At 34.9% G+C, this 22,654-nt stretch overlaps 1 protein-coding gene across 11 annotated transcripts in view; it reads right to left on the bottom strand.

The window, feature by feature from the left end:
• AKT3 (AKT serine/threonine kinase 3) overlaps window positions 1-22,654 on the bottom strand; it is a 330,364-nt gene that overhangs the window by 60,583 nt on the left and 247,127 nt on the right. For all 11 annotated transcript variants that reach the window (XR_008551764.1, XM_054694944.1, XM_054694942.1 and 8 more), the window contains one exon: window positions 7,611-7,733. Coding sequence is in view for 10 of the 11 variants with exons in the window: in XM_054694944.1 (XP_054550919.1) it covers window positions 7,611-7,733 (123 nt within the window). In the remaining variant the exon portion in view is untranslated. The remainder of the gene's footprint in view (window positions 1-7,610; window positions 7,734-22,654) is intronic.

A 22,654-nucleotide genomic window follows, 5' to 3' on the forward strand; every position in this document is an offset into this window, starting at 1 on the left:
TCCCTCACCCTCCCCTACAGGATGTCTCTGATTTATAATTGTCTCTTTTTGTCTTGTTGTGTTTGGTATTATTATAATTTTTTACACTGATGTTTACCTTTTGGAATGGCATTTGGGTTAAAATGCATCATTGGGAAGTGATTGATTTTTAGATTATTTTAAGGCTAACGATTATGCCTCTGAAGTATTGTTTCATCTACCCAAAGAGAATCTTTTTTTTTAAAGATTTATTTTTTATTTATACAAGTGCTGGGGTACGGGCCAGATGCATGGGAGGGTGAGAGGATTCACGAGAGACAGAGTGGGGAACAGAACAGGCACACTGACGAAACACACTGCTGAGGGAAGCAGCGGGTGCAACAGGAGAGGTCTGCCACACCATGTGGGATTCTCGCCAACTGGCTGGGATGGAACCCATGCTGCAGAGGCTGCTGACAGCTTCACAGAGTGGCACTCAACCGCTACGCCACTGGGAAGGCCCTACCCAAAGAGAATCTTGAATAAGATGGAAATATCTAGAAAAACACAAAACTGACATTTCATTGAGTACACCAGATTGTATGAACACTATTTGTGCTGTTTGCTAATAATTTTGTCTGATAAATGTTTATTGCATAGCTTAAAATAGGTAAATAAACAAAATGATACCTCCAAATCTAATCTTGTATAAAGATATATCATAAGGCAATTACATATCCAATCTTGTTAAAAAATAATTTTACAAATATGCATAATAAACTTTCTATAAAATATGGAGCCAATAGTGGTGTGATTCACAAATGTGAAGGAAGCATGGAGTCATAGGGAGATTTTTTCAAACCAGGGCAATGGCTCAGATATAGCAAAAACATCTGGAAATCACTTGCTTTTAGTACATCAAACACAAACATTTTGTCAAAAATTTTTAAGATCCCTTCTACTACGTAAAGGGAGAATCAAAATATTAAAAAATAATCTTTCTTTGGTTCTCCTAAATCTCAAAGCCTTCCCTCTTTTGTTAGTCATAAAATGTAAAATGCATACTATCACTGACTATTCAGCTACTCTCTATAAAGTTTTACTTGCATCTGTTTTATCTCCAAAGTCAATTTCAGTTTCCAAGATTGAGAGTGGGCAGCAAGTTAGGCTTAACCACTACATCACAGATAAAAGGAAAATATTACATATTAAAAATCTGGGTAATACTTAATATTTCTATCAACTACTGAGCTGTTAGCTAGCTTAGAGGAAAGGAAACACACACACACACACACACTCAAACACACACACACTCATCTCATAGTGATTCCATAAAAAAGGTCTGAAGTGGACAGGCATTATTTGACAGAGAATCCTGGGTATGGGTATGTATGGAAAAAAAGGGTAGATTTTGCAATCTTTTTTCCTGTGTGCTTTGTGAGCAAGAAATTTTAAGAAGAAATTACTACGCTTTTTCCTATTTTTGCTGGTACCTAAAATAAAATTAAACTCTGAAAACCCTAGCTCTGATATAGTACTTTCCAATCTTTTGCATTTATAGTAGAATAAAAAATGATCCTGGTATACAGGTAATGTAGCTTGAGTATAGAAACTGATTGGAGACTCCTCCAGGCATTTTGTGGTCTGAGGGGAGTCATGATTTGGTCACACCTATAACCCATTTCTGGCACTTAGGCTGGGAAGCTCTGCTCTACTATACACCAAGCTTATGTTAGAAAGTTTTAAAAGGCCAAACATATCTATCTAGGAATTTTTTTTTTAAAAGGTTGATATTACAATTAAATAAAAAATTGAAAATCGCTGTTCCTAAGGGCTCTGAAGACTATCATAGGATTAAAAACAAACAATTCTTTTATGTGTATACTGAAAATATGGAAAGGAAAACACACTTTCAACCCTTGAAGCAAGTAAAGGATTCCTAATGTACAACAGCAGAAATTCTACTTAGGTTGCTGAGGCATTTGACAATTTATTATAAATAAGGAATATAGTATGACAGCATGCTTTACTTTTAGAGGTGGAAGGGGTTCTTAACAGCCATGGCATATTTGTATGAAAGAGGGAATTCTAGAGTTACTGTCAAGGTAGAAGTGGGAGTTAGAGGATGTGTACTAAGTTCCAGTATGTAAAGCAAGTAAGACATTTTCACTTAAAATGTGGGTTTATTTGGGATGAACATCAGGGAGCTATTGAAGATTGGGAGGGAGGACAGAGGTAAAAAAAAAACAAAAAAAAAAACCTGTTTGAAACCACCTCTGTGCCATGACTGAATGTTAGATATCACACAGACAGACAGACAGACATACACACACACACACACACACACACACACACACACACACACACACACTAAACTCTCGGATCAGAAAAGATTAGGTTTTCCACAAATAGAATAGATGACCATGCAACTTAAAAAGGAAGGTTACACTTGCAAAATAAGAACTAAGAAGAGCAGATATTCATGACACAGATTTTGCTGTACTTTTACTTCTTTGCCTAAATTTACCCCAAGGTATTTCATTCTTCAGATGTAAATGGGGTTGTTCTCCTGATTTCTTTTCCTGCATGTTCATTCTTTGTGTATAGGAATGCAGATTTTTATACATTACTTTTGTAGCCTCTCACATTACTGTAATCATTTATTGATTCTAATGACTTTTTACTGGTATCTGAAAATGTCTACATACACCATCATGTCATCTGCAAAAATTAATTTTATTTCTTTCCAATTTGCATACCTTTTATATCCTTTCTTTTGTAACTGTTCTTGCTAGGACTTCAAAACTATATTGAATAGTGGTGGTTAGAGTGAACATCCTTGTCTTATTCCTCATCTTAGAGGAAAAGCTTTCAGTTTTTTCCCACAGAGTATAATGTTGACTGTGCATTTTTAGTATTATGGCCCTTATGATATTGAAGTATGTTTTTTTCAAACCCACTTGTTGAGTGTTTTATCATAAAATTATCATAATATCTAATGTTTTTTCTGCATCTATTGAAAAATGATCACATGACTTTATTTTTCTTTTGTTGGTATGGTCTATGTTTATGGCTTTTCATATATTTAATCATCCTTGCATCCCTGGAATAAATCTCACTGATCATGGTGTAGTGTTCTTTTCATGTATTGCTGAATTTGGTTTGCTAGTATTTCTGTTGAAGGTTTTTTAATCTATTCGTTTACAGTTCTCTCTCTTTTTTTTTTTTTTGATGTTTTTGTCTGGTTTTGGAATCATGGGGATGTTGGATTCACAGAATGCATTTGGAAGGTTTACCCTCTTTTTCAGTTTTATGGAAGAATTTCAGAAGAATAATGATTAATTATTCTTTGAAAGCTTGGTAGATTTTACTACTGAAGACATCTTGTCTTGGGCTTTTATTTTTGGGAGGTTTTTGGATCACTATTTTATTTTATTACTTCCAAAAGGTCTTGTTTAGGTTTTCTGTATCTTCCTCATTCAGTCTTGGATGTTGTATGTTTCAAGTATTTGTCCATTTCCGCTAGGTTGTACAATTTGTTGTCATACAACTATTCACAGTACTTTCTTAAAGTTCATTGCATTTTTATAATATCCACTTTTACTGTTCTTTCAAACTATGATTTTATTTGTATTTTCTCTCTCCTTCATGAATCTAGATAAAGGTTTGTCTACTATATTTTGTTAATCTTTTCAAAGAATCAGCCCTTATCAGGTTATTTTTTTGGTCTCTATTTTGTTAGTTCTGATCTAATCTTTATTATTTCCATCAATCTACTGACTTTTGGTTTTGCTTTCTCTTCTTTCTTAGTTCATTTATATGTGATCTTAAACTTTTTATTCATGATTGTTCTTGCTTTGTAAGGAATGCCTGCATTGCTATAAATTTTCCTTTTATCACTGTTTTGGCTGCATCCCATAGGTTCTGAGAAGTTGTGTGTCTTTATAATCATTCACCTGTGGGTTTTTCCTTTTTTTTTCTTTACATTTCACCTTTGATTTCCTCATTGTTTCAACAGTCATTCAGTAACACTTCTACATTTTTTATATTTATATTTCTCTCCAACTCTTCTTTTGGTTGATTTCTAGTTTTATAACATTATGATTGGAAAAGATGCTTGATACAATTATAGTCTTCATAAATTCACTGAGACTTGTTTAGTGCCCTGACATATATGTCCTATTGGTAGAATGCTATGTAAATATATATGAAGTCCATCTCATTTATCATTTAATGCCATTGTTTCCTTGGTGATTTTCTATCTGGATGATCTGTCCATTGCTGATAAGTGCCCCCTATATTATTGTGATGCTGCCAATCTCTCCCTTTAGGTCAGTTTAATATTTGCTTTTCATAGTTCAGTGCACCAATGTAGAGGCATATATATTGATAATTGTTATGTCTTCCTGCTTCGTAGATTATTTGATCACTATATAATGTCCATCTTTTCTCCTCTCTCTCGGCTGGAAATCTATTTTATCTGATAAAAGTACAGTAATTCCTGCCATTTAAAATTTTTTCATTGGCTTGGAATATCAGTTTTTATCACTTTGTCTATATTTTTCATTGTAGTTTAATCACTCTCTCTTGTATGGAACATATAGTTGGGTTTTGTTTTTCAATACATCTGTTGTACACCTGCATCCTTTGATTGGTGAGTTCAGTACATTTATGCTAAGGGTAATAACTGAGGAATTACTATTGCTACTTTGTCATTAATTTTCTGATTCTGTCTATTTCCCTATTTGTGTATGTGTGTGTGTGTGTGTTTCTATTTAGATTGGAGATTTTTTTCAACATTTCTCGAAAGGGAGGTCTAGTGTTGGCAAACTCCAGATACTGCACTACTGATGAGTTCTTAGAAGAGATTTCTTCAAATTTTTATGCTATCATGCAGCAACACTGATTTTCAAAGTAATCATGAAGAATTTGGGTCCTTACTGAAACAAAATTTCAAATCATGATGAATCAAGCCAACATTTTAAAGTGCAACAAAATTTGTAGTAACTTCTCTGTTACAAATACCACGTTATTAGGAAATATGGAATGATAAAATGTCTTTTATTAACTTGCATATAAAATGAGGCTTTGCCTCAAATGATGAGGCAGTGGCAAACAGGTATTCATTACTTGGGAGGAGTAGCTACCACAGGCACTCATATGGATTCACATTTGAATAATGCAAGGTCATTAGGATTTGATAGAGACAAATCTGAGACTGGTCAATCAAAGTGGGTCTAAATCAGTTTCAATGATGTTTTTAATAAATCTGGAATAAATATATTTAAAACATTCACTGACTTTTAAGTTTACAAAGCTCTCTCAGAGTTAATCCAATGTATTTCATCTAGATTTTATTTCAGCTCTAGAAAGACAGAGTAATATAATGAAAAGATCACTAGACTGGAACTAGGATTCCCATGATACTGACTATGTCACCATTACTTTGAGTAAGTAATTTATTAAGCTTCTAGATTTCAATGACCTCAGCTATAAATATGGAGTAGTTCAAAATTTCTATGATCCTGCCTAAAGGAGCTTATTATGCATAATCCTGTGTAGATAACAAGTAACACTTCCATAAATTATAAATATTTGCTTTTTGCAGTATATGTATTCTTCTTGGTGTGTTCATGGTTTTTACTATTGTATACATTAACTTAGATTTTGAAGTTGTGACTAATTTTAAAAAATAAACCTAGAAAGTAAGGGGGCCTAGTGGTGGCTCAAGGGTTGTTAAGTCTCAACACTATGAAGCTATTGGCAGCCATTGCAGCACAAGTTTGATCCCAGGCCAGGTAACTGACCCACATGGCACAGCATTCCTCTCCTGTCTTGCCTGCTTGCTCCCCTCAGCAGTGCATTTCTGTAGATCTGCCTGTTCTGCTCCCTGCTCTGTCTCTTGTGAATCATCTCATTTCCCACATCTCTGGTCTGTACCTCAGTTCTTCTATATAAAAGCAAATAAAATCTTAAAAAAAATAAACTTAGAAAGTAAAAAACACTTAATTGTCTAGTAGAGTTAATGATCTATCCATGCACATGATAACTGCATGATTAGTATTCCTGTGTAAAGTAGGAACTTTATACCACAGTTCAACAAATTTGGTGTAATTTCATCATCAGAAAGGATGGGACATAGACAACTGCTTAAGCAACTGGATAACAATATTTATAAAAAGTGAGATGGAAATGAAGGGATAATTGTGATTTCTTTCATATGTCACAATATGTAAATATATAATTTATTTCATAAAAACAATTCAATAAAGATTCATATAACTTCTATATCTAGCAAATTATATTTTAAATTAACTAGTTTTTGATAAGATAGTGTTGTCAAATTTAACAGATTATGATAACCAGATCATTTACTTTTTGTGAAAGTAAGATGTTCACATTTACAATTTGTTTGAAATGTGTCACAAGACAAATTTCTTAGGACAGCCACTCTAAATCATAACAGTATCATAGAAATTACTACTGCCTTTTATAAGGCACTCCTAGAATCAGCAAACATAGGCCCGTGGGCAAATTCAACAAAAACATAGGCCTGTGTTTGTTAAGTAAAGTCTGACCAACATAGCCATTTATGTATTGTGTGGGGCTACTATCATTCTACAACTGCCGACTTGAGGATTTGTAAAAGAAACTGCAATGACAACAAAGTTTTTGTTGTGGTTGTCTGGTCTTCACAGAATATTTGCTATCTGGACATTACAGAAAAATTGTCAGTCCTTGAGCTATTATTAGGGTTTAGGATAGAAACTTCAGAAGTCACTATAACTGCTAAAACAAATACAGAATTTTTAAAAATAGAAACAGAAAAATAAAGGAGTATATATTAAATTGCTTTAGGTATTTAAAGCTACCAAAGATTTCATCAAAATCAAGAAAAAAATTTATTTTCTTTTTTTTTTTAAATTTTTTTTATAGAGGCATGTTTTTATTTATTTATTTATTTGTTTGTTTGTTTGTTTGTTTATACATGCACTAGGTACAGTCAGAAGTGAGGGAGGGTGAGAGAATTCACCAGAGCCAGAGCGGGGAGCAGAGCAGGCAGAAGGACCGAGGTACACTGCTGAGGGGAGCAGCAGGTGGCAGGAGAGGTCTGCGCGCCATGTGGGACCCTCCTCCGGTGGCCGGGGAGCAGCCGGGGATCGAACCGGCGCCGCAGAGGCCGCGGGCAGCTTCGCAACCCAGCACTCAACCACTGCGCCACCGGGGAGGCCCAAGAAAAAAATTTATTTTCAACAAATAATCTTGCTTATTATAAAGATTTCTTTATAACACATCACAGGATATTAGAATATAGTAATGAAACATTTTAAAATGTCATTGGCCTACTGACTTGACTTTTAAACAGATGCTTAACATTAATAACATTTATAGAACAATGAATCTATTATTGGTAAATTATATTTGATCAGAGTAGTAAAGCAGAAATTGTTTTGCAATCAAAAATTCAGACATAAAGGAAGTACAAACATATCAATAAATGAAATTTCCTGTCAAATGCAAAGAATACATTCTTAAGCACAGCACTCCCCCCACCCCCAACATAACTGGCCTTTCTTTAAACTGTACTACTTTGTTAATGTGGTCTCTATTGTCTCCATAAAAATAAATTTTGATTACTTTTTTTTTTTTACCTTGAGATCACGGTACACAATCTTTCCAGAATGTAGATAGTCCAAAGCAGACACAATTTCTGCACCATAGAAACGTGTGCGGTCCTCAGAGAACACCCGCTCTCTCGACAAATGGAAAAACAGCTGCAGAGTAAACAGCAGGGACAGGATTGTAATAATTACTGATTTAGTGGGGGAAATTAACACAAACATAAAACACCTCTCATCACCATATTGTGATGATAGATAGTGTGCTCTCAGTGGACATGAGCACTCTTAGACAGCAGCTGGCTTATCTTTTCCAGGTTTCCAAGGGGAGACAGCGAGCTGTTAAATCAGCGTTTTAATCAATATACCAATCTTGTTTAAGGCATTCTGCTTGCTACCCATTTAACCTTCAGTTACCAGAGGAAAAAAAGTATGCATTATCAGACTGTATTTCCCTCTCACTATACTGTTGCTTTACTCCTTCAAGAATTAGATATTGAGACATTATTGAAATAAATGAAGAGAAGCATAGACATAAAATCCCTACTCAATTATTTGATTGCAATGGTAAGCTGCTGATTTGCTGAAAGTGATTTTTGTGAACATGTTATATTCTATGTTTGTAGATTCATCATTGTATCTCTAGAAATATTTTCAAAATGTGAATATCTGTTTTCTATGGTGAAAAACATAAGGCTTTAAGTTGCTCATTTACTATAGTAATACCCAAAATGAACTCCCATCAGTCCCCTCATAGTTCTCAATATATATTGTTTTCACTAAGAGTTAACTATAACACCAACATTTTCTCATAAAATCACTTAAAACTATAAGGCTACCCATTCCTAGTTAATCATCTAGAAGATTTACCACTCAAGAGTAAACAAATGCTTATGGGAGGCTCACTATTGCAGAGCAGCAAGCACTTCATTTTGGTTAGTTTTTAATGAAAGAAACTGCCTATATTATTTTTAATTCTGACAATGCATCTGAGGAACAAGCAGGTTTCTTCTTCCTCAAAGAAGACTTCAGTTGTACTAGTTCACTGTATTAAGAACTCCGTCAACCTGTTGGGACCATTAACAAAGAAATCAGCCATGTGTACCAGTTTTCAATAGAATGGTAAACTAATACATTTGTGTTGTTTCAAGTTAAAAAAAGGAGAAATCTGCCAAGAACAATGGACAGAGCCAAAGATATTGCCAGGTATCATAGTGCTACTTAATACATGTCTATGATTAACGATACTTATCTTTGACTTCAATGTCAGACATTCACTCTACCTTCACATGGGGTACTAACTCTTACTGTTCCCACACAGTTGTAAGAACACACCAGGTCATACTGTAGGTAATGTAATAAAGGTTCCCTACAGATTCCTTTCCACACCTTTACGTAAGTCTACAACTGTTTTAAGATAAACTTTATGCACAACACAGTCACAGTAAAAATGAGAAAACATCATGTAACCCAAAAAGAGACTGCTTCACAGCTGCATTAAAAAAAAAAAAAAAGAAATTAGACCATGCTCTCACAACATACACCAAAATCAACTAAAATGGATCAAAGACTTGGATGTAAAACCTGAAATCATAAAATACACAAAAGAACACAGAGGCAAAACATTTCATGACATAAGTTTTAGTGGTGTCTTTAGGGATTTATCCCCAACAGCAAGGAAAACAAGAGAACATAAACAGCTGGGACTACATCAAACTAAAAAGATTTTGCACAGCAAAACAAATCATAACTAACACAAAAATACACTGTGCTTAATGGGAGAACATATTTGTACACCATACATCTAACAAAGAACTGCTATCAAAGATCTACAAAGAACTCATAAAACTATATAAAAACCAAACAAATAACCAAATCAAAAAATGATCAAAAGAACTAACAGATACCTCTCCAAATAAGACATTAAAACAACCAGCAGGCACACAAAAAATTGCTCACAATTACTTATTATTAAAGAAATGCAAATCAAAACCACAACTGGATACCACCTCACACAGTGAAAATGACCCATATACAAAAGATCAGAAACAACAAGAGCTGGCGAGGACGTGGAGAAAAAGGAACCCTCCTACACTGCTGGTGGGAATGCAAACTGGTCCAGCACCTATGGAAAGCAGCATTGAGGTATCTCAAAACATCAAACATTCCACTCCTACACAACTATCAAAAAAATTCAGAAACACTAATTTGAAGGGAAACTTGCACTCCCATGTTTACTGCAGCACTATTGACTCTAGCTAAACTATGGAAACAACCTAAGTGCTCTAGAACACATGAGTAGATCAAGAAGGTATAGTATAGGGGCTCCCTGGTGGCGCAGCAGGTTGAGCACCGTGCTGTGAAGCTTTCCGCAGTCTCTGCAGCATGGGTTCAATCCCCGCCAGCTGGTGAGAATCCCACATGGTGTGGCGGACCTCTCCTGTCTGGCCCACTGCTCCCCTCAGCAGTGTATTTCTGTCGTCTGCCTGTGCTGCTGCCTGCTCTGTCTCTGGTGAATCCTCTCACCCTCCCGCGCATCTGGCCTATACCCCAGCTCTTGGATATAAAAATAAATAAATCTTTAAAAAAAAAAAGAAGGTGTAGTATATACACACAATGGAATACTAATCAGTGATCAAAAAAGATAAAAGCACGCCATTTGCAGCAACATGGATGGAGCTTGAAAGGGAAATAAGTCAGAAAGAAAAAGATAAATATTGGATGGCGCCACCAATATGTGGACTATAAACTAACTACAACAACAGTTAGATAAAGACAAGCTGAAAACTAACCCTTGGTAACTGACTATAGAACTAAAACACCAAGGATGGAGAGGAAAGCACAGAGAGAAGGATGTACAATGGTCTTTGGTGGTGGAATGTGAGTGAGTTGGTAGTGGGTGCACTGTAGTGGTAACACCTGATAGCGGCACCCCAATGTTACCTTAGTTAAATGTAAATTTAATTTTTTAATTAATTAAAAATTAGGAAAAAAGAGATGGGCTGAACATTGCTTATAAAAAAACCTAAAATACTAGGCAGAAAATCTCTAGTATAATGTTCCCTACTTTGTCGTTATATTTTATTCTACCAAATATGGCATTTACTGAAACTATATAGTCATTTAATGTTAACACCATTAAAGAAAAAAATGTCAACAATTAAAAACTATAACATATCATCAAATTAAAAAAAAGGCATTCTGATTGCAGAAAATGTTAGATGTGTCTTACAAATGATAGACATAGTATGCCAGGAATCAAACTGATATACACAGTTATTCAGGAATACTTTTTAAAAATTATATGTATGTATCTCTCTCTCTATCATTATTATTAATGCATTACCTCTCAGGGAGGACAGGGAGTTGAAAGAAACATGGATCATTTACTAAAAGTATCCAAAAATTTTTTTCTGTGAAGAAATAATTTCTACCATGTTTTATTAAAAATATCACCAACTTTTATCAAGTTAGTGATCTTTATGTAGATTTATGGTAGTCCTATGGTAGTCTTCTAATGGGATGAAAGTATTGTAGAAGTTTGTAAATTTTCTTAACCTAATGTCAAACCTACTACCAATTCAACTAACTACACAAAGGATATAAATCCTCCCTAAATCGATAAAACACAGAATTCTAGATTATTATTTAGACCATATATCTTCAATCTGTCTCCAACTATGTGTCTATAAAAATACCAGCTAAAAAATTATATTTAAGGAGAAGGATTCTATTTATTTCTCAATCTGCTGTCCTCTGTCTTATTCTTGGTAAGATAACTAAGCCTCTCTTGTCAAATCCAATGATATTCGTATAGTTTAAACCCCCTTTCCTGTTCTATCAGATTATAAGGCCACCTTTTGCCCTTTCATTCTGGAAACAAAGTCTTTGGGCTTAGTAATACTACACTCTGATTTTACACTAACACTGTATATTCCTTATCAGTTTCTACCTTGAATTTCAGCCAATCTTCCATTAGTGATCATTAATTACTTTAAAGATACCATGTTGGGAAACGGGAGAGAAAGAAAGGGAATACAGTGGTAATTAAGACATAATCCTTGATCTTAAGAAATTCATGCCAATAAATGAGATACAAGCAGGTACTTAAAAAAACAAGAAAGCTGTGTTAATTTATAATTCTGATATTTAAAATGCTTTATAGACAGTAATTTTACTGAAACAATCTGTACACTGAACTAAACAGCTAATATAGTTCTTGTACATAGTAGGTTATTAATAAATATTGGCAGAAATAATAAATTCTATTGAAAAAAATAACAGTCATAGAAAGGAAACACAAGCTTGGAACACATGTAGCTTATGAATAATACACATTAATTTTTTTTACATCATTGTTCATTTTTAAACAATGTTTGCTTCCCCCCACCCCCTCAGGTGTAGTCCCCATAGAGTTTCCTTCACCATTGCACCTGTGCACCATCACCTCAGTCCCCTGTGCCCCTCCCCCCATCTCTCTCCCTCCTCCTCCCCTGCAGGATGTCTCTGATTTATAATTGTCTGTTTTTGCTTTGTTGTGCTTTGTACTGTCATTATTTTTTCTCACTGATGTCTTATTTGGTTCCCCTATAGTCCTGCTATAAGTGAAATCATGTGATATTTTTCTTTTTCCTTCTGCCTTATTTCACTGAGCATAATTCTTTCTAGCTCCATCCCGTTGCTGCGAATGGCATGGGTTTAACTTTTTTGATTGTTGGGTAATATTCCATTGTTTACATGTGCATCTTCTTGATCCATTCATCTATTTTTTGGCATTTGGGTTGTTTCCTGGTTTTACCTATTATAAACGGTGCTAAAATAAAATAGTGGAAAAAAATAATGACCCTAAACAAAGGTAACTGTACCCAGGGAAATAATGTATGAAGACAGTTCAGACAGGCCATGCTAAAAATCAAAGATGTGACATTTGTGAAGTCCAAACTACTTGCTGAATGAGATCACTCATATAATCATCACTGCAATGAGCAGTGACTACATGCCCATATTTTATCCCTCATTAAAAAGATATGCTCTGCTTTTCAATAAACTATTATTTCCTTATTAAAAAAATACACAATCCTAGGATGCAAAAAAATAAAAAGCTGGGTCAAACTGTTTAGGACCTTGACTGCCAAAATACGTGTTTGAGATTTATTCTGTAGATAAGGGGTGTCAAAGAGTTTTGGATTAAAAAAATATAGTACAGTTTTGAAAATACAACCCTGGCAGCAACTAGAGAATCAGTGAAGTCTGTGATTATAATCAGGTAAAAAAATTTATAATATACAACCTTGTGAACATCTCCTTAGTACAACTGTTGTGACAACCTACAGACACAATGAGAGGCAAGGATACTAATCTGCGTATCATTATCTATCCAAAGAATTATTTGGTTAGAAGAACCAGATTCTCTCTCTCTCTCTTTCTCTCTCTCTCTCTCTCTCTCTCTCTCTCTCTTTGCTCTCTCTCTCTCTCTCTCTCACACACACACATACACACACACACACACACACACACACACACACCCCTACTAAAAATGTGGTAGTTATAAACAGAGATCACATTTAATGAAATAAATATGTTTGGGTATATCAGAAGTTGCATGAGGTACAACTAGAATGATAGCAACAGACATTTCAAGAGTGTCAATATTAACGAGGGAACTAGCTTGCACCATTTGGGGCAAGGAACAGACAAAAAATTTGAGGTTTCCCTGTGAATGGTTGCTGAGGGCAGTAAAAAGGAAAAGAATGTGGTTAAGAACATAAAACAGAATAGTGTGCCTGAGACCAGAAGCGCAGGGAGTGTGTCCCACATCACCATTTTAGAACAGGGACATTTCTTCAGTAAAGACTACCTGCAGAAGGCTTCCTCAGGAGCCAGAGGTGAGCGGGGGAAGTTCGCCCACGCCAGACCCCCTCTGGCCTGCAGTCCAAGCCCAGAGGGGAGCAGGAACCCACCGCCGGGACAGACCAGGCGCACAGGGGAGTGTGTCCCCACATCGGCATTTTAGAACAGGGACCTTTCTCCAGTAAAGGCTGCTTGAAACTGACAGATGACTCCTGGAAGAACCAGAGGGGAACAGAGAAGCCCACCCAAGATGCCGGCAAGTCCCAACAACACAGTGTCCCAACGCATACGGCAAATTAGAAAACAGACAGTAGGGAGGAGAAGAACCACACGCAACCTAGCAACTCTCCAGAGAAAAAGCACACCACAAAAAGAAAGCCAGCCCCCAGATTGCAACGACAATAACTTGGAAGAATTTCTGAGCCTTCCAGAAAGAATTTAAAATTGCCGTGATTAAAAAACTGACAGAAGTCATAAAGGAAAACAATGATAAGGGAAAAATAATCAACGATCAGAAGAATGCAATTGAGTCCCTAGAGAGGGAAAACAATGGTCAGAAGAAGAAATTGAGTCCTAAAGAGGGAAGTAAAAGAAATGCAGGAGATCAAAGAATTAATGGAAGAACTAAAGAATTCTGGGAAAAGCAATGAAAGCAGAATAGATGAAATGGAAGAACGAATAAGTAATCTTGAAGACACAGAAATAAAAAGAACCAAAACAGAGAAGGAAAGAGAAGTACGAAGGAAAAAGAACGAAGAAAGACTTCGGGAACTATCGGACTCCATGAGGAAAGGAAATATAAGAGTTATAGGAATACCAGAAGGAGAGGAGAGAGATGTAGGAACAGAGAAAATATTCAAAGAGATAATTGAAGAGAACTTCCCAAATGTGAAGAAGGAGCTGAAAATTGATATACAAGAAGCAAGAAGAACACCAAACTTCCACGACGAAAGGAAAAATACAGCAAGACACATAATAGTAAAGCTCCCAAGAATCCAGGACAAGGAAAAAATAATGAAGCTGGCAAGAGGGAAGAAACAGATAACATTCAAAGGAAAACCAATCAGGCTGACATCAGACTTCTCCGAAGAAACACTACGGGCAAGGAGAGAGTGGAGGGACATAGTCAACAGACTCCAAGAAAACAGATGCCAACCAAGAATACTCTATCCCGCAAAGCTCTCCTTCCTCTTTGAAGAAAGAATATGGACCTTCCCAGACAAACAGAAACTCCGGAATTTCATTGCAACTAAACCCCCACTCCAAAAAATACTACAAGGAGTTCTAAAGCCAGAACCTCAGAGCGACGAATAACAATGAAAGGCCCAAAAAAAAAAAAAAAAAGTTAAAAGAATAAATAAATAAAATCAAAGGAAAGACAACACAATGGCAAATACAGATGTTAACATATCAATATTAACTCTAAATGTAAATGGACTAAACTCTTCAATAAAAAGACACAGAGTTGCAGCCTGGATTAAGAAACAAAACCCAACCTTTTGCTGTCTCCAGGAAACACATTTAGCTACAAAAGATAAAAATAGGCTCAAAGTTAAAGGATGGAAAACAATCCTACAAGCAAATGGACCAAAAAGAAAGCAGGAACAGCTATACTTATATCAGATAAAACAGATTTCAAACTCAAAAAGTAAAAAGAGACCCCAATGGTCACTACATTATGATCAAGGGACAATACTTCAAGAAGAAATAACACTCATTAACATATACTCACCAAACGAAAGAGCACCAAAATATATCAGACAACTGTTGTCCTCTCTGAAAACAGACATCAGAGAAACACATACGTAGTGGGAGACTTCAACACACCACTATCAACAATGGATAGATCAACAAGACAAAAAATAAGTAAAGAAACCAAAGCTCTAAATAAAGACCTAGAGCAATTGGGCTTAACAGACATCTATAGAACACTAAACCCCAAAAAAACGGAGTACACATTTTTCTCAAGCGCACACGGATCATTCTCCAGGATCGATCACATACTGGGGCACAAGACAAACATCAACAGATACACCAGATTGAAATCATATCAACCATCTTTTCTGACCATGAAGGCATCAAACTAGAAATAAACCATAAAAAGAAGGCAAGGAACTTTCCTACCTCATGGAGATTAAAAACCACACTACTGGAAGACCATTGGACTAATGAGGAGATCAAAGAAGAAATTAAAAAATTTTTTGAATTGAACGACAAGGAGGACACCAATATCCTAAATGTATGGGATGCAGCAAAAGCAGTAATAAGAGGAAAATATATAGCAATAGAAGCTCACATCAAGAAACAAGAAAGAACGCAAAGAAACAACCTAATCTCGAAGCTCAAAGATCTAGAAAAAGAACAACAAAAAAACCCCAAAACCAGTAGAAGAAAAGAAATAATAAAAACCAAAGCAGAAATAAATGAAATTGAAACTAAAAAAACAATCCAAAAGATCAATGAAACCAAGAGCTGGTTCTTTGAAAAAATCAATAAAATAGACAAACCCCTAGCCAGGCTCACAAAGGAAAAAAGGGAGAAAGCACAAATAAACAGGATCATCAATGAAAGAGGAGAAATCACAACGGACACAGCAGAAATCAAAAGAATAATCAGTAACTACTATGAACAGTTATATGGAAACAAGTTTAACAATCTAGAGGAGATGGACAAATTCCTACAACTCTACAATCACCCAAAGCTAGATAAAGAAGAAATAGAACACCTAAACAGACCAATTACAATTAGCGAAATTGAAATGGTAATCAAAAACCTCCCCAAAAACAAAAGCCCAGGACCTGATGGATTTACAAATGAATTCTACCAAACATTCAGAGACGATTAGTGCCTATCCTTCACAAACTCTTCCAAAAAATTGAGAAGGAAGGGACAATACCAAACACGTTCTATGAAGCCAACATTACACTAATACCAAAACCGAACAAGGACACACAAAAAAGGAAAAACTACAGGCCAATCTCCCTAATGAACACTGATGCAAAAATCCTCAATAAAATTTTAGCTATCAGAATCCAACAATGTATCCATAAGATAATTCACCACGACCAAGTTGGATTCATTCCAGGGGCACAAGGATGGTTTAACATCCGAAAATCAATCAACGTTATCCAACACATCAACAAAAAGAAATATAAAAACCATATGATAATATCAATAGATGCTGAGAAAGCTTTCGACAAAGTGCAACACCCATTCATGATAAAAGCCCTTGAAGTTCTTGGGATACAAGGAACATACCTCAACATCATAAAGGCCATCTATGACAAGCCAACAGCCAGTATCATTCTCAATGGTGAAAAGCTGAAAGCAATTCCATTAAGATCTGGAACAAGACAAGGATGTCCACTCTCACCATTGCTTTTCAATATAATACTGGAAGTCCTAGCCAGGGCAATAAGACAAGAGAAAGACATCCAAGGAATCCAAATAGGAAAAGAAGAAGTCAAACTATCACTATTTGCAGACGATATGATATTATACATAGAGAACCCCAAAAACTCCACAGAAAAGCTAATTCAACTCATCAATCAGTTCAGTAAAGTGGCAGGATACAAAATCAACACGCAAAAGTCAGTAGCCTTCCTATACACAAACAATAAATCTGAAGAAGAAGAAATCGAAAAAGACCATCCCTTTTGTTATTGAAACAAAAAAAATCAAATATTTGGAATAAATCTAACAAAAGAGGTAAAGGACCTATACAAAGAAAACTATAAAACACTGTTAAAAGAAATAGAAGAAGACACAAAGAAATGGAGAGACATCCCCTGCTCATGGATTGGAAGAATAAACATTATTAAAATGGCCATCCTTCCAAAAGCAATATACAGATTCAATGCTATTCCAATCAAAATTTCAATGTCATTCTTCAAAGAAATAGAAAAATTATTGATGAAATTCATATGGAATCACAAAAAACCCCGAATAGCCAAAGCTCTACTGAAAAAAAAAGAAGGGAATGGAGGCATCAGACTCCCAGACTTCAAACTATACTACAAAGCCATAATCATCAAAACTGCATGGTATTGGAACAAGAACAGACATACAGACCAATGGAATCGAATAGAAAATCCAGAAATAAACCCACAGATTTATGGTCAACTAATCTTTGACAAAGGAGCGAAGACTATGCATTGGAGCAAAGAAAGTTTGTTCAATAAATGGTGCTGGGAAAACTGGGTCGCTACATGCAAAAGAATGAAACTTGACCACCACCTCACACCATACACAAAAATCAACTCAAAATGGATTAAAGAACTAGACATAAGACCTGAAACCATAAAATATATAGAAGGAAATATAGGCGAAACACTACGTGATTTGCACATCAAAGACATCTTTACAGACACATCACCCAAAGCAGTGATAGTGAAGGCAAAGATAAACAGCTGGGACTATATCAAATTAAAGAGCTTTTGCACAGCAAAAGAGACAATAACAAAAACAAAGAGAAACCCCACCAACTGGGAGAACATTTTTGCACCCAACACTAATGATAAAGGACTGATCACAAAAATCTACAAAGAGCTGATGAGACTCAACAACAACAAAGAAAATAACCCAGTCAAAAAATGGGCAGAAGAGCTTAAAAGAAACTTCTCTGAAGAGGAAATGCAAATGGCCAACAGGCATATGAAAAAATGTTCAACATCACTTGTAATCAGGGAAATGCAAATCAAAACTACCATGAGATACCATCTTACACCAGTGAGAATGGCACATATTAAAAAAACTAGCAACAACAAATGTTGGCGAGGGTGTGGAGAAAAAGGAACTCTTCTGCACTGTTGGTGGGAGTGCAAACTGGTCCAACCTCTCTGGAAAGCTGTGTGGAGATTTCTGGACCTACTAAACATAGAGCTTCCATATGACCCAGCAATTCCACTCCTAGGTATTTACCCAAAGGACACAGAAACATCAATTCCAAAGAGCACCTGCACCCCTATGTTTATAGCAGCACTCTTTACAATAGCTAAGCTTTGGAAACAACCCAAATGCCCAAAAATAGATGACTGGATCAAGAAGATGTGGTACATATATACCATGGAATATTACTCAGCATTCAAAAAAGATAAACACATGCAATTTGCTGCAACATGGATGGCGCTGGAAGGGATCATGCTCAGCGAAATAAGCCAAAAAGAAAAAGAAAAATACCGGATGGTCTCACTCATAGCAGGAATCTAGAAAACTTAAATAATGGACCAGGAAAATGAAAAACTATAAGAAAGTGAAAATCAAAATCAACAAAAAACTATGAACCAGAGACACTTTTAGGGGGGCGGGGGCGGGAGGGGAGGGATTGGGGTCAGAATGGGGGGCGGCAATTGTATGGGGAATATAACAATAAAATTTATAAAAAAAAAAAAAAATAAAAAAAAAAAAAGAACATAAAACAATGGATTTAATCTTGAACCAATGAGATTTAAGTTGGTACTTGGTAGCACAATTTTGTAACTATAAAACACAAGGGCATAGAGATAAATGAGAGTGATTTATATAAATTATATTGTTAACACCAAAAAAATAGAGTAGAGGCCAGGATTTCACTAAAAACTGAAAACAAAGCTAAGGTCAGAATCTTACAGTACCAACACATATAAGGAAAAGAAAAAAGAGGGAGAAGATATAGAGATGGACCCCAAAAAAGTAGCATGAAAGGGTAATATTTGAAGAATGAAGGAAACAAAAGTTTTAGGTTTGCCAGGTATAGGAATTAGGACATTTGTTACCTTTCAGGGGGAAAATGTGATACTTAAGTGGACTCAAAAGACTATAAAGTGAAGGTAGCAATGACACATGTCTCCTTCAGAAAAACTGAATTGAGATTAAGACAAGATATCAATGAAACCAAAGATTATTACAGCAATGTGTTAAATAATGCTTTCAGAAAACTTTTGCTTAAAGAAGCTGAGAGATACTATAAAGCATATGAAGTAGACACATTAATTAAAGGAAAGAGAAATGAAATCAGGATGGCAGAAAAGAGGTTATGAAGGAATTTAATATATGATGAAGTTGATGATGACAGTATATGATAAAGTATATGGGAAAAATGACATGAATGGTGCCACATTAATTACTTAACTTTGGAGAAAAGTAAAATTCAATTTTCATCTCACCTCTTTAATAAAATTAATGTTACATGTAGTTAATAGAAAATGTGAAACTTTTTTAAACTGGAAAACATGAATCAATAGCTATATGATTTTAGAACGAATGATTTTCTAAGCAGAGTAGTAGAACAAATCATAAGAGGAAAATTGGTAAAATCAACAACTTAGATAAAGAAATGGATTGAATATAACAAATGTGAAAAAGTTCATATTCTTAATATATAAAGAAATCATATGAAAAACTAAAATACAAAAACAAACGGGAAATGACAAATTTAACATAAGAGGAACACAATTATTATAGTATTTGAAAGCATATAATAGTAATATTTAAAACCTTATAATAATCAATAAAGTAGAGTTCAAAACATAAATGAGATGATTTAATACATCAAAAATTAGCACTGGTAGTGAACATGGTGAAAAAAGCATCTTTAACACTGGTAGCTGGTATATAAACAGAAGTCAATGGCAACAGATACCAAGATAATTTGTAGTTTCTTTTCTAGAAATATACTTTAAAAATAAAGAAATGTAGAAGTCTTCCTCACAAGAATATTCTCTGCAGCAATATATATAACAAAAATGTGAAAACAGCCTTGTGACCATGTTGAAAAATAAAATTAGATTTTTATCTCAGATCATTACAAAAGCATTTCAGATGCAATCAATAGTTAAATATAAAATTTAAAAAAATAAACTAGAAAGTAGACCAGAACTACCTTCTTTCTCTAAATAACTAGACATAAAATAACAAAAAATGAAAACTTGAGCAAGTATATAACAACTCATTTTAGATACTGGGCAACAGGTATTATAGGACTCTGATCTCTGTAAAAACAAATGAGGTTAGTGCAAAAACACCCACCTTATATCTGGGACTCTTTCTGGCATATTATGCAGGATAGGAAATAGCATAATAAATAGTATAATTCACAGGTCTCACTTTTGGAGAGATATTTATCCAACTTTGGGGAGGATGAGGTAGTTGGCATTTGGAGAACAGAACAACAAATATGAAAGGAACCAGCTATTTGGAATTTGCATGGCAAAGTCTGCTACTGAATACTATGTAGTGCATGTGTAAGGTTAAATTCTACAAGGAAAAGCAGAGAAGGGATAGGGATCTGTATGTCAAATGATTCCCAGAGCTCACCACAGAGAAGTGAGACACATTCAATTTCTAACCAGTCAGAGAAGTGTTGTTAATGAAGCCATTCAGTAGATATTTCAAAGATGTCAGAGTGAAAGTTAAACTTGCATTAACAAAATGATCTAACTTCCAATCAAAAATTAAGACAAGAGAAGATGTAGACAATATGACCTATTACCAAAAGAAAAATCAGAAATAATGAAATGAATAGACAAGTGACTTTAAAACAGTATATGAACATAACAGTAAACTGGGAAAAAGGGATAAAAAAGAAAATAGAAACAAGTAAGATTTCTAGAAGCAAAACATATATCTGAAATTAAACATTCATTAGATGGGATTAATGACGCATTCGATGCCATAAGAGAAAAGACTAATGAACATGAAATTATAGCAAGCAAAACTATACAAATTGCAACTGGAAAATAAAAAGGACCTCAGTGACCTGTTAGACAGTATCAAGGAGTCTACATAAGTAAACGGCAGTTCCAGAAAGGGGGAGGTGTTATTTGCAAAATGATGCCTGAAATTTTCCAAGTTTAGTTAAAAGATAGTATAGATGTAATGATGAAAACTCACAGATATCGCTTCTCGGCCTTTTGGCTAAGATCAAGTGAAAACTCACAGATATACCAAAACACTCAGACTACAACAAGTCAGAGTATATTCAAATTTTGAGAAAACCAGCGAGACAGAGAAAGTCTTTTAAAAAATCTGATGGGAAAATTAGATACAGAGGAATAAATAGGAGAATATTTCCAAATTTCTCCTCAGAGATTATACAGACAAGAGAAAGATGGAATATGTCCAAATTGTGAAAAGAAAAACAAAAAGGAATTCTAAACTTCTGCATCCAGTGGAAATACCCCCAAATATGAAGTTTTTGTAAAAGACTTTTGCTTTGACCATGATTAACATTTAAAAGATTTGCACTCCCTTCATCAACTAAAAACCACATAAAACAAATGAAACAAGGATTTCCATACATTAAACATTAAGCTTCAAAGCACAATGTTTTTAGAAACAAAATAATAATTATGATTGTTATGATTATCCCAGCTTGCTGCCTGGAGAGACTCCAAGCTATTAATATGGGGAAAGAAAAAAATAAAACAGAGCCCTTTGGGATCTTTGAATTAGGGATATTTTAGAGATTTGGTAGTAGGAATAAGTCACAGGGCAAAGAACCATGGGATAGATCCAGGGAACCTAAACTACCTTCACATAAAACCAGCATATCTATGTATGGAAAATTCTGAGGACAGGGAAAGTACCACTGGTTCAGATAAAATAATCAAAGGCACACACAAAATTAAAAAAAAAAAAACATAATTTTTTGATTTCATCAGGCAAATGGAAAGACTTCTAGGAAATATGAGTCGCAGTAGAGTTCTTGAGACTATTGTCCCTGTAGTGTAATACTATTAGTGCTAGAGTAGAGACTACACTTATATGACAAATTCATTTTCAAAAAAAGTGTCAAAGTCATTCAGTCGGACAAAGAATAGTCTTTCCAACAAAAATGCTAGAAGAAATGCATAGTCATATGGGGAATAAAATGAACCTTAATCCTTAGCTTACAGCACACAGAAAAATGAACTTAAAATATTATAAACCACAGGCTTTAATGTAGTAGTTACAACTCTAAAAGGTTTAAGAGAATATATAAGAGATGATATCTGTGACCGAGGGTAAACAAAAATTTCTTGGTCTACAAAAAATACCCAGAAAAGACAACTGACAAACTGGACTTCAAAATAAAAAAAGTTTCATTGCCCAAACAACATCACTGAGACAATAAAAGGCAAGGTACAATCTGGGAAAAACTATTTAGAATATCTACATTTGGTAAACAATTTGTAACTAACACATATAAAGAACTCTTTTAAATCAGTAGTAAGATAACACAATAAATAGGTAAAATATCTGGAAAGTTC

The sequence above is a fragment of the Talpa occidentalis genome, unplaced genomic scaffold, assembly GCF_014898055.3.
Source record: "Talpa occidentalis isolate TD23 unplaced genomic scaffold, MPIMG_talOcc4v2.1 talOcc4.14, whole genome shotgun sequence".
NCBI lineage: Eukaryota > Metazoa > Chordata > Mammalia > Eulipotyphla > Talpidae > Talpa > Talpa occidentalis.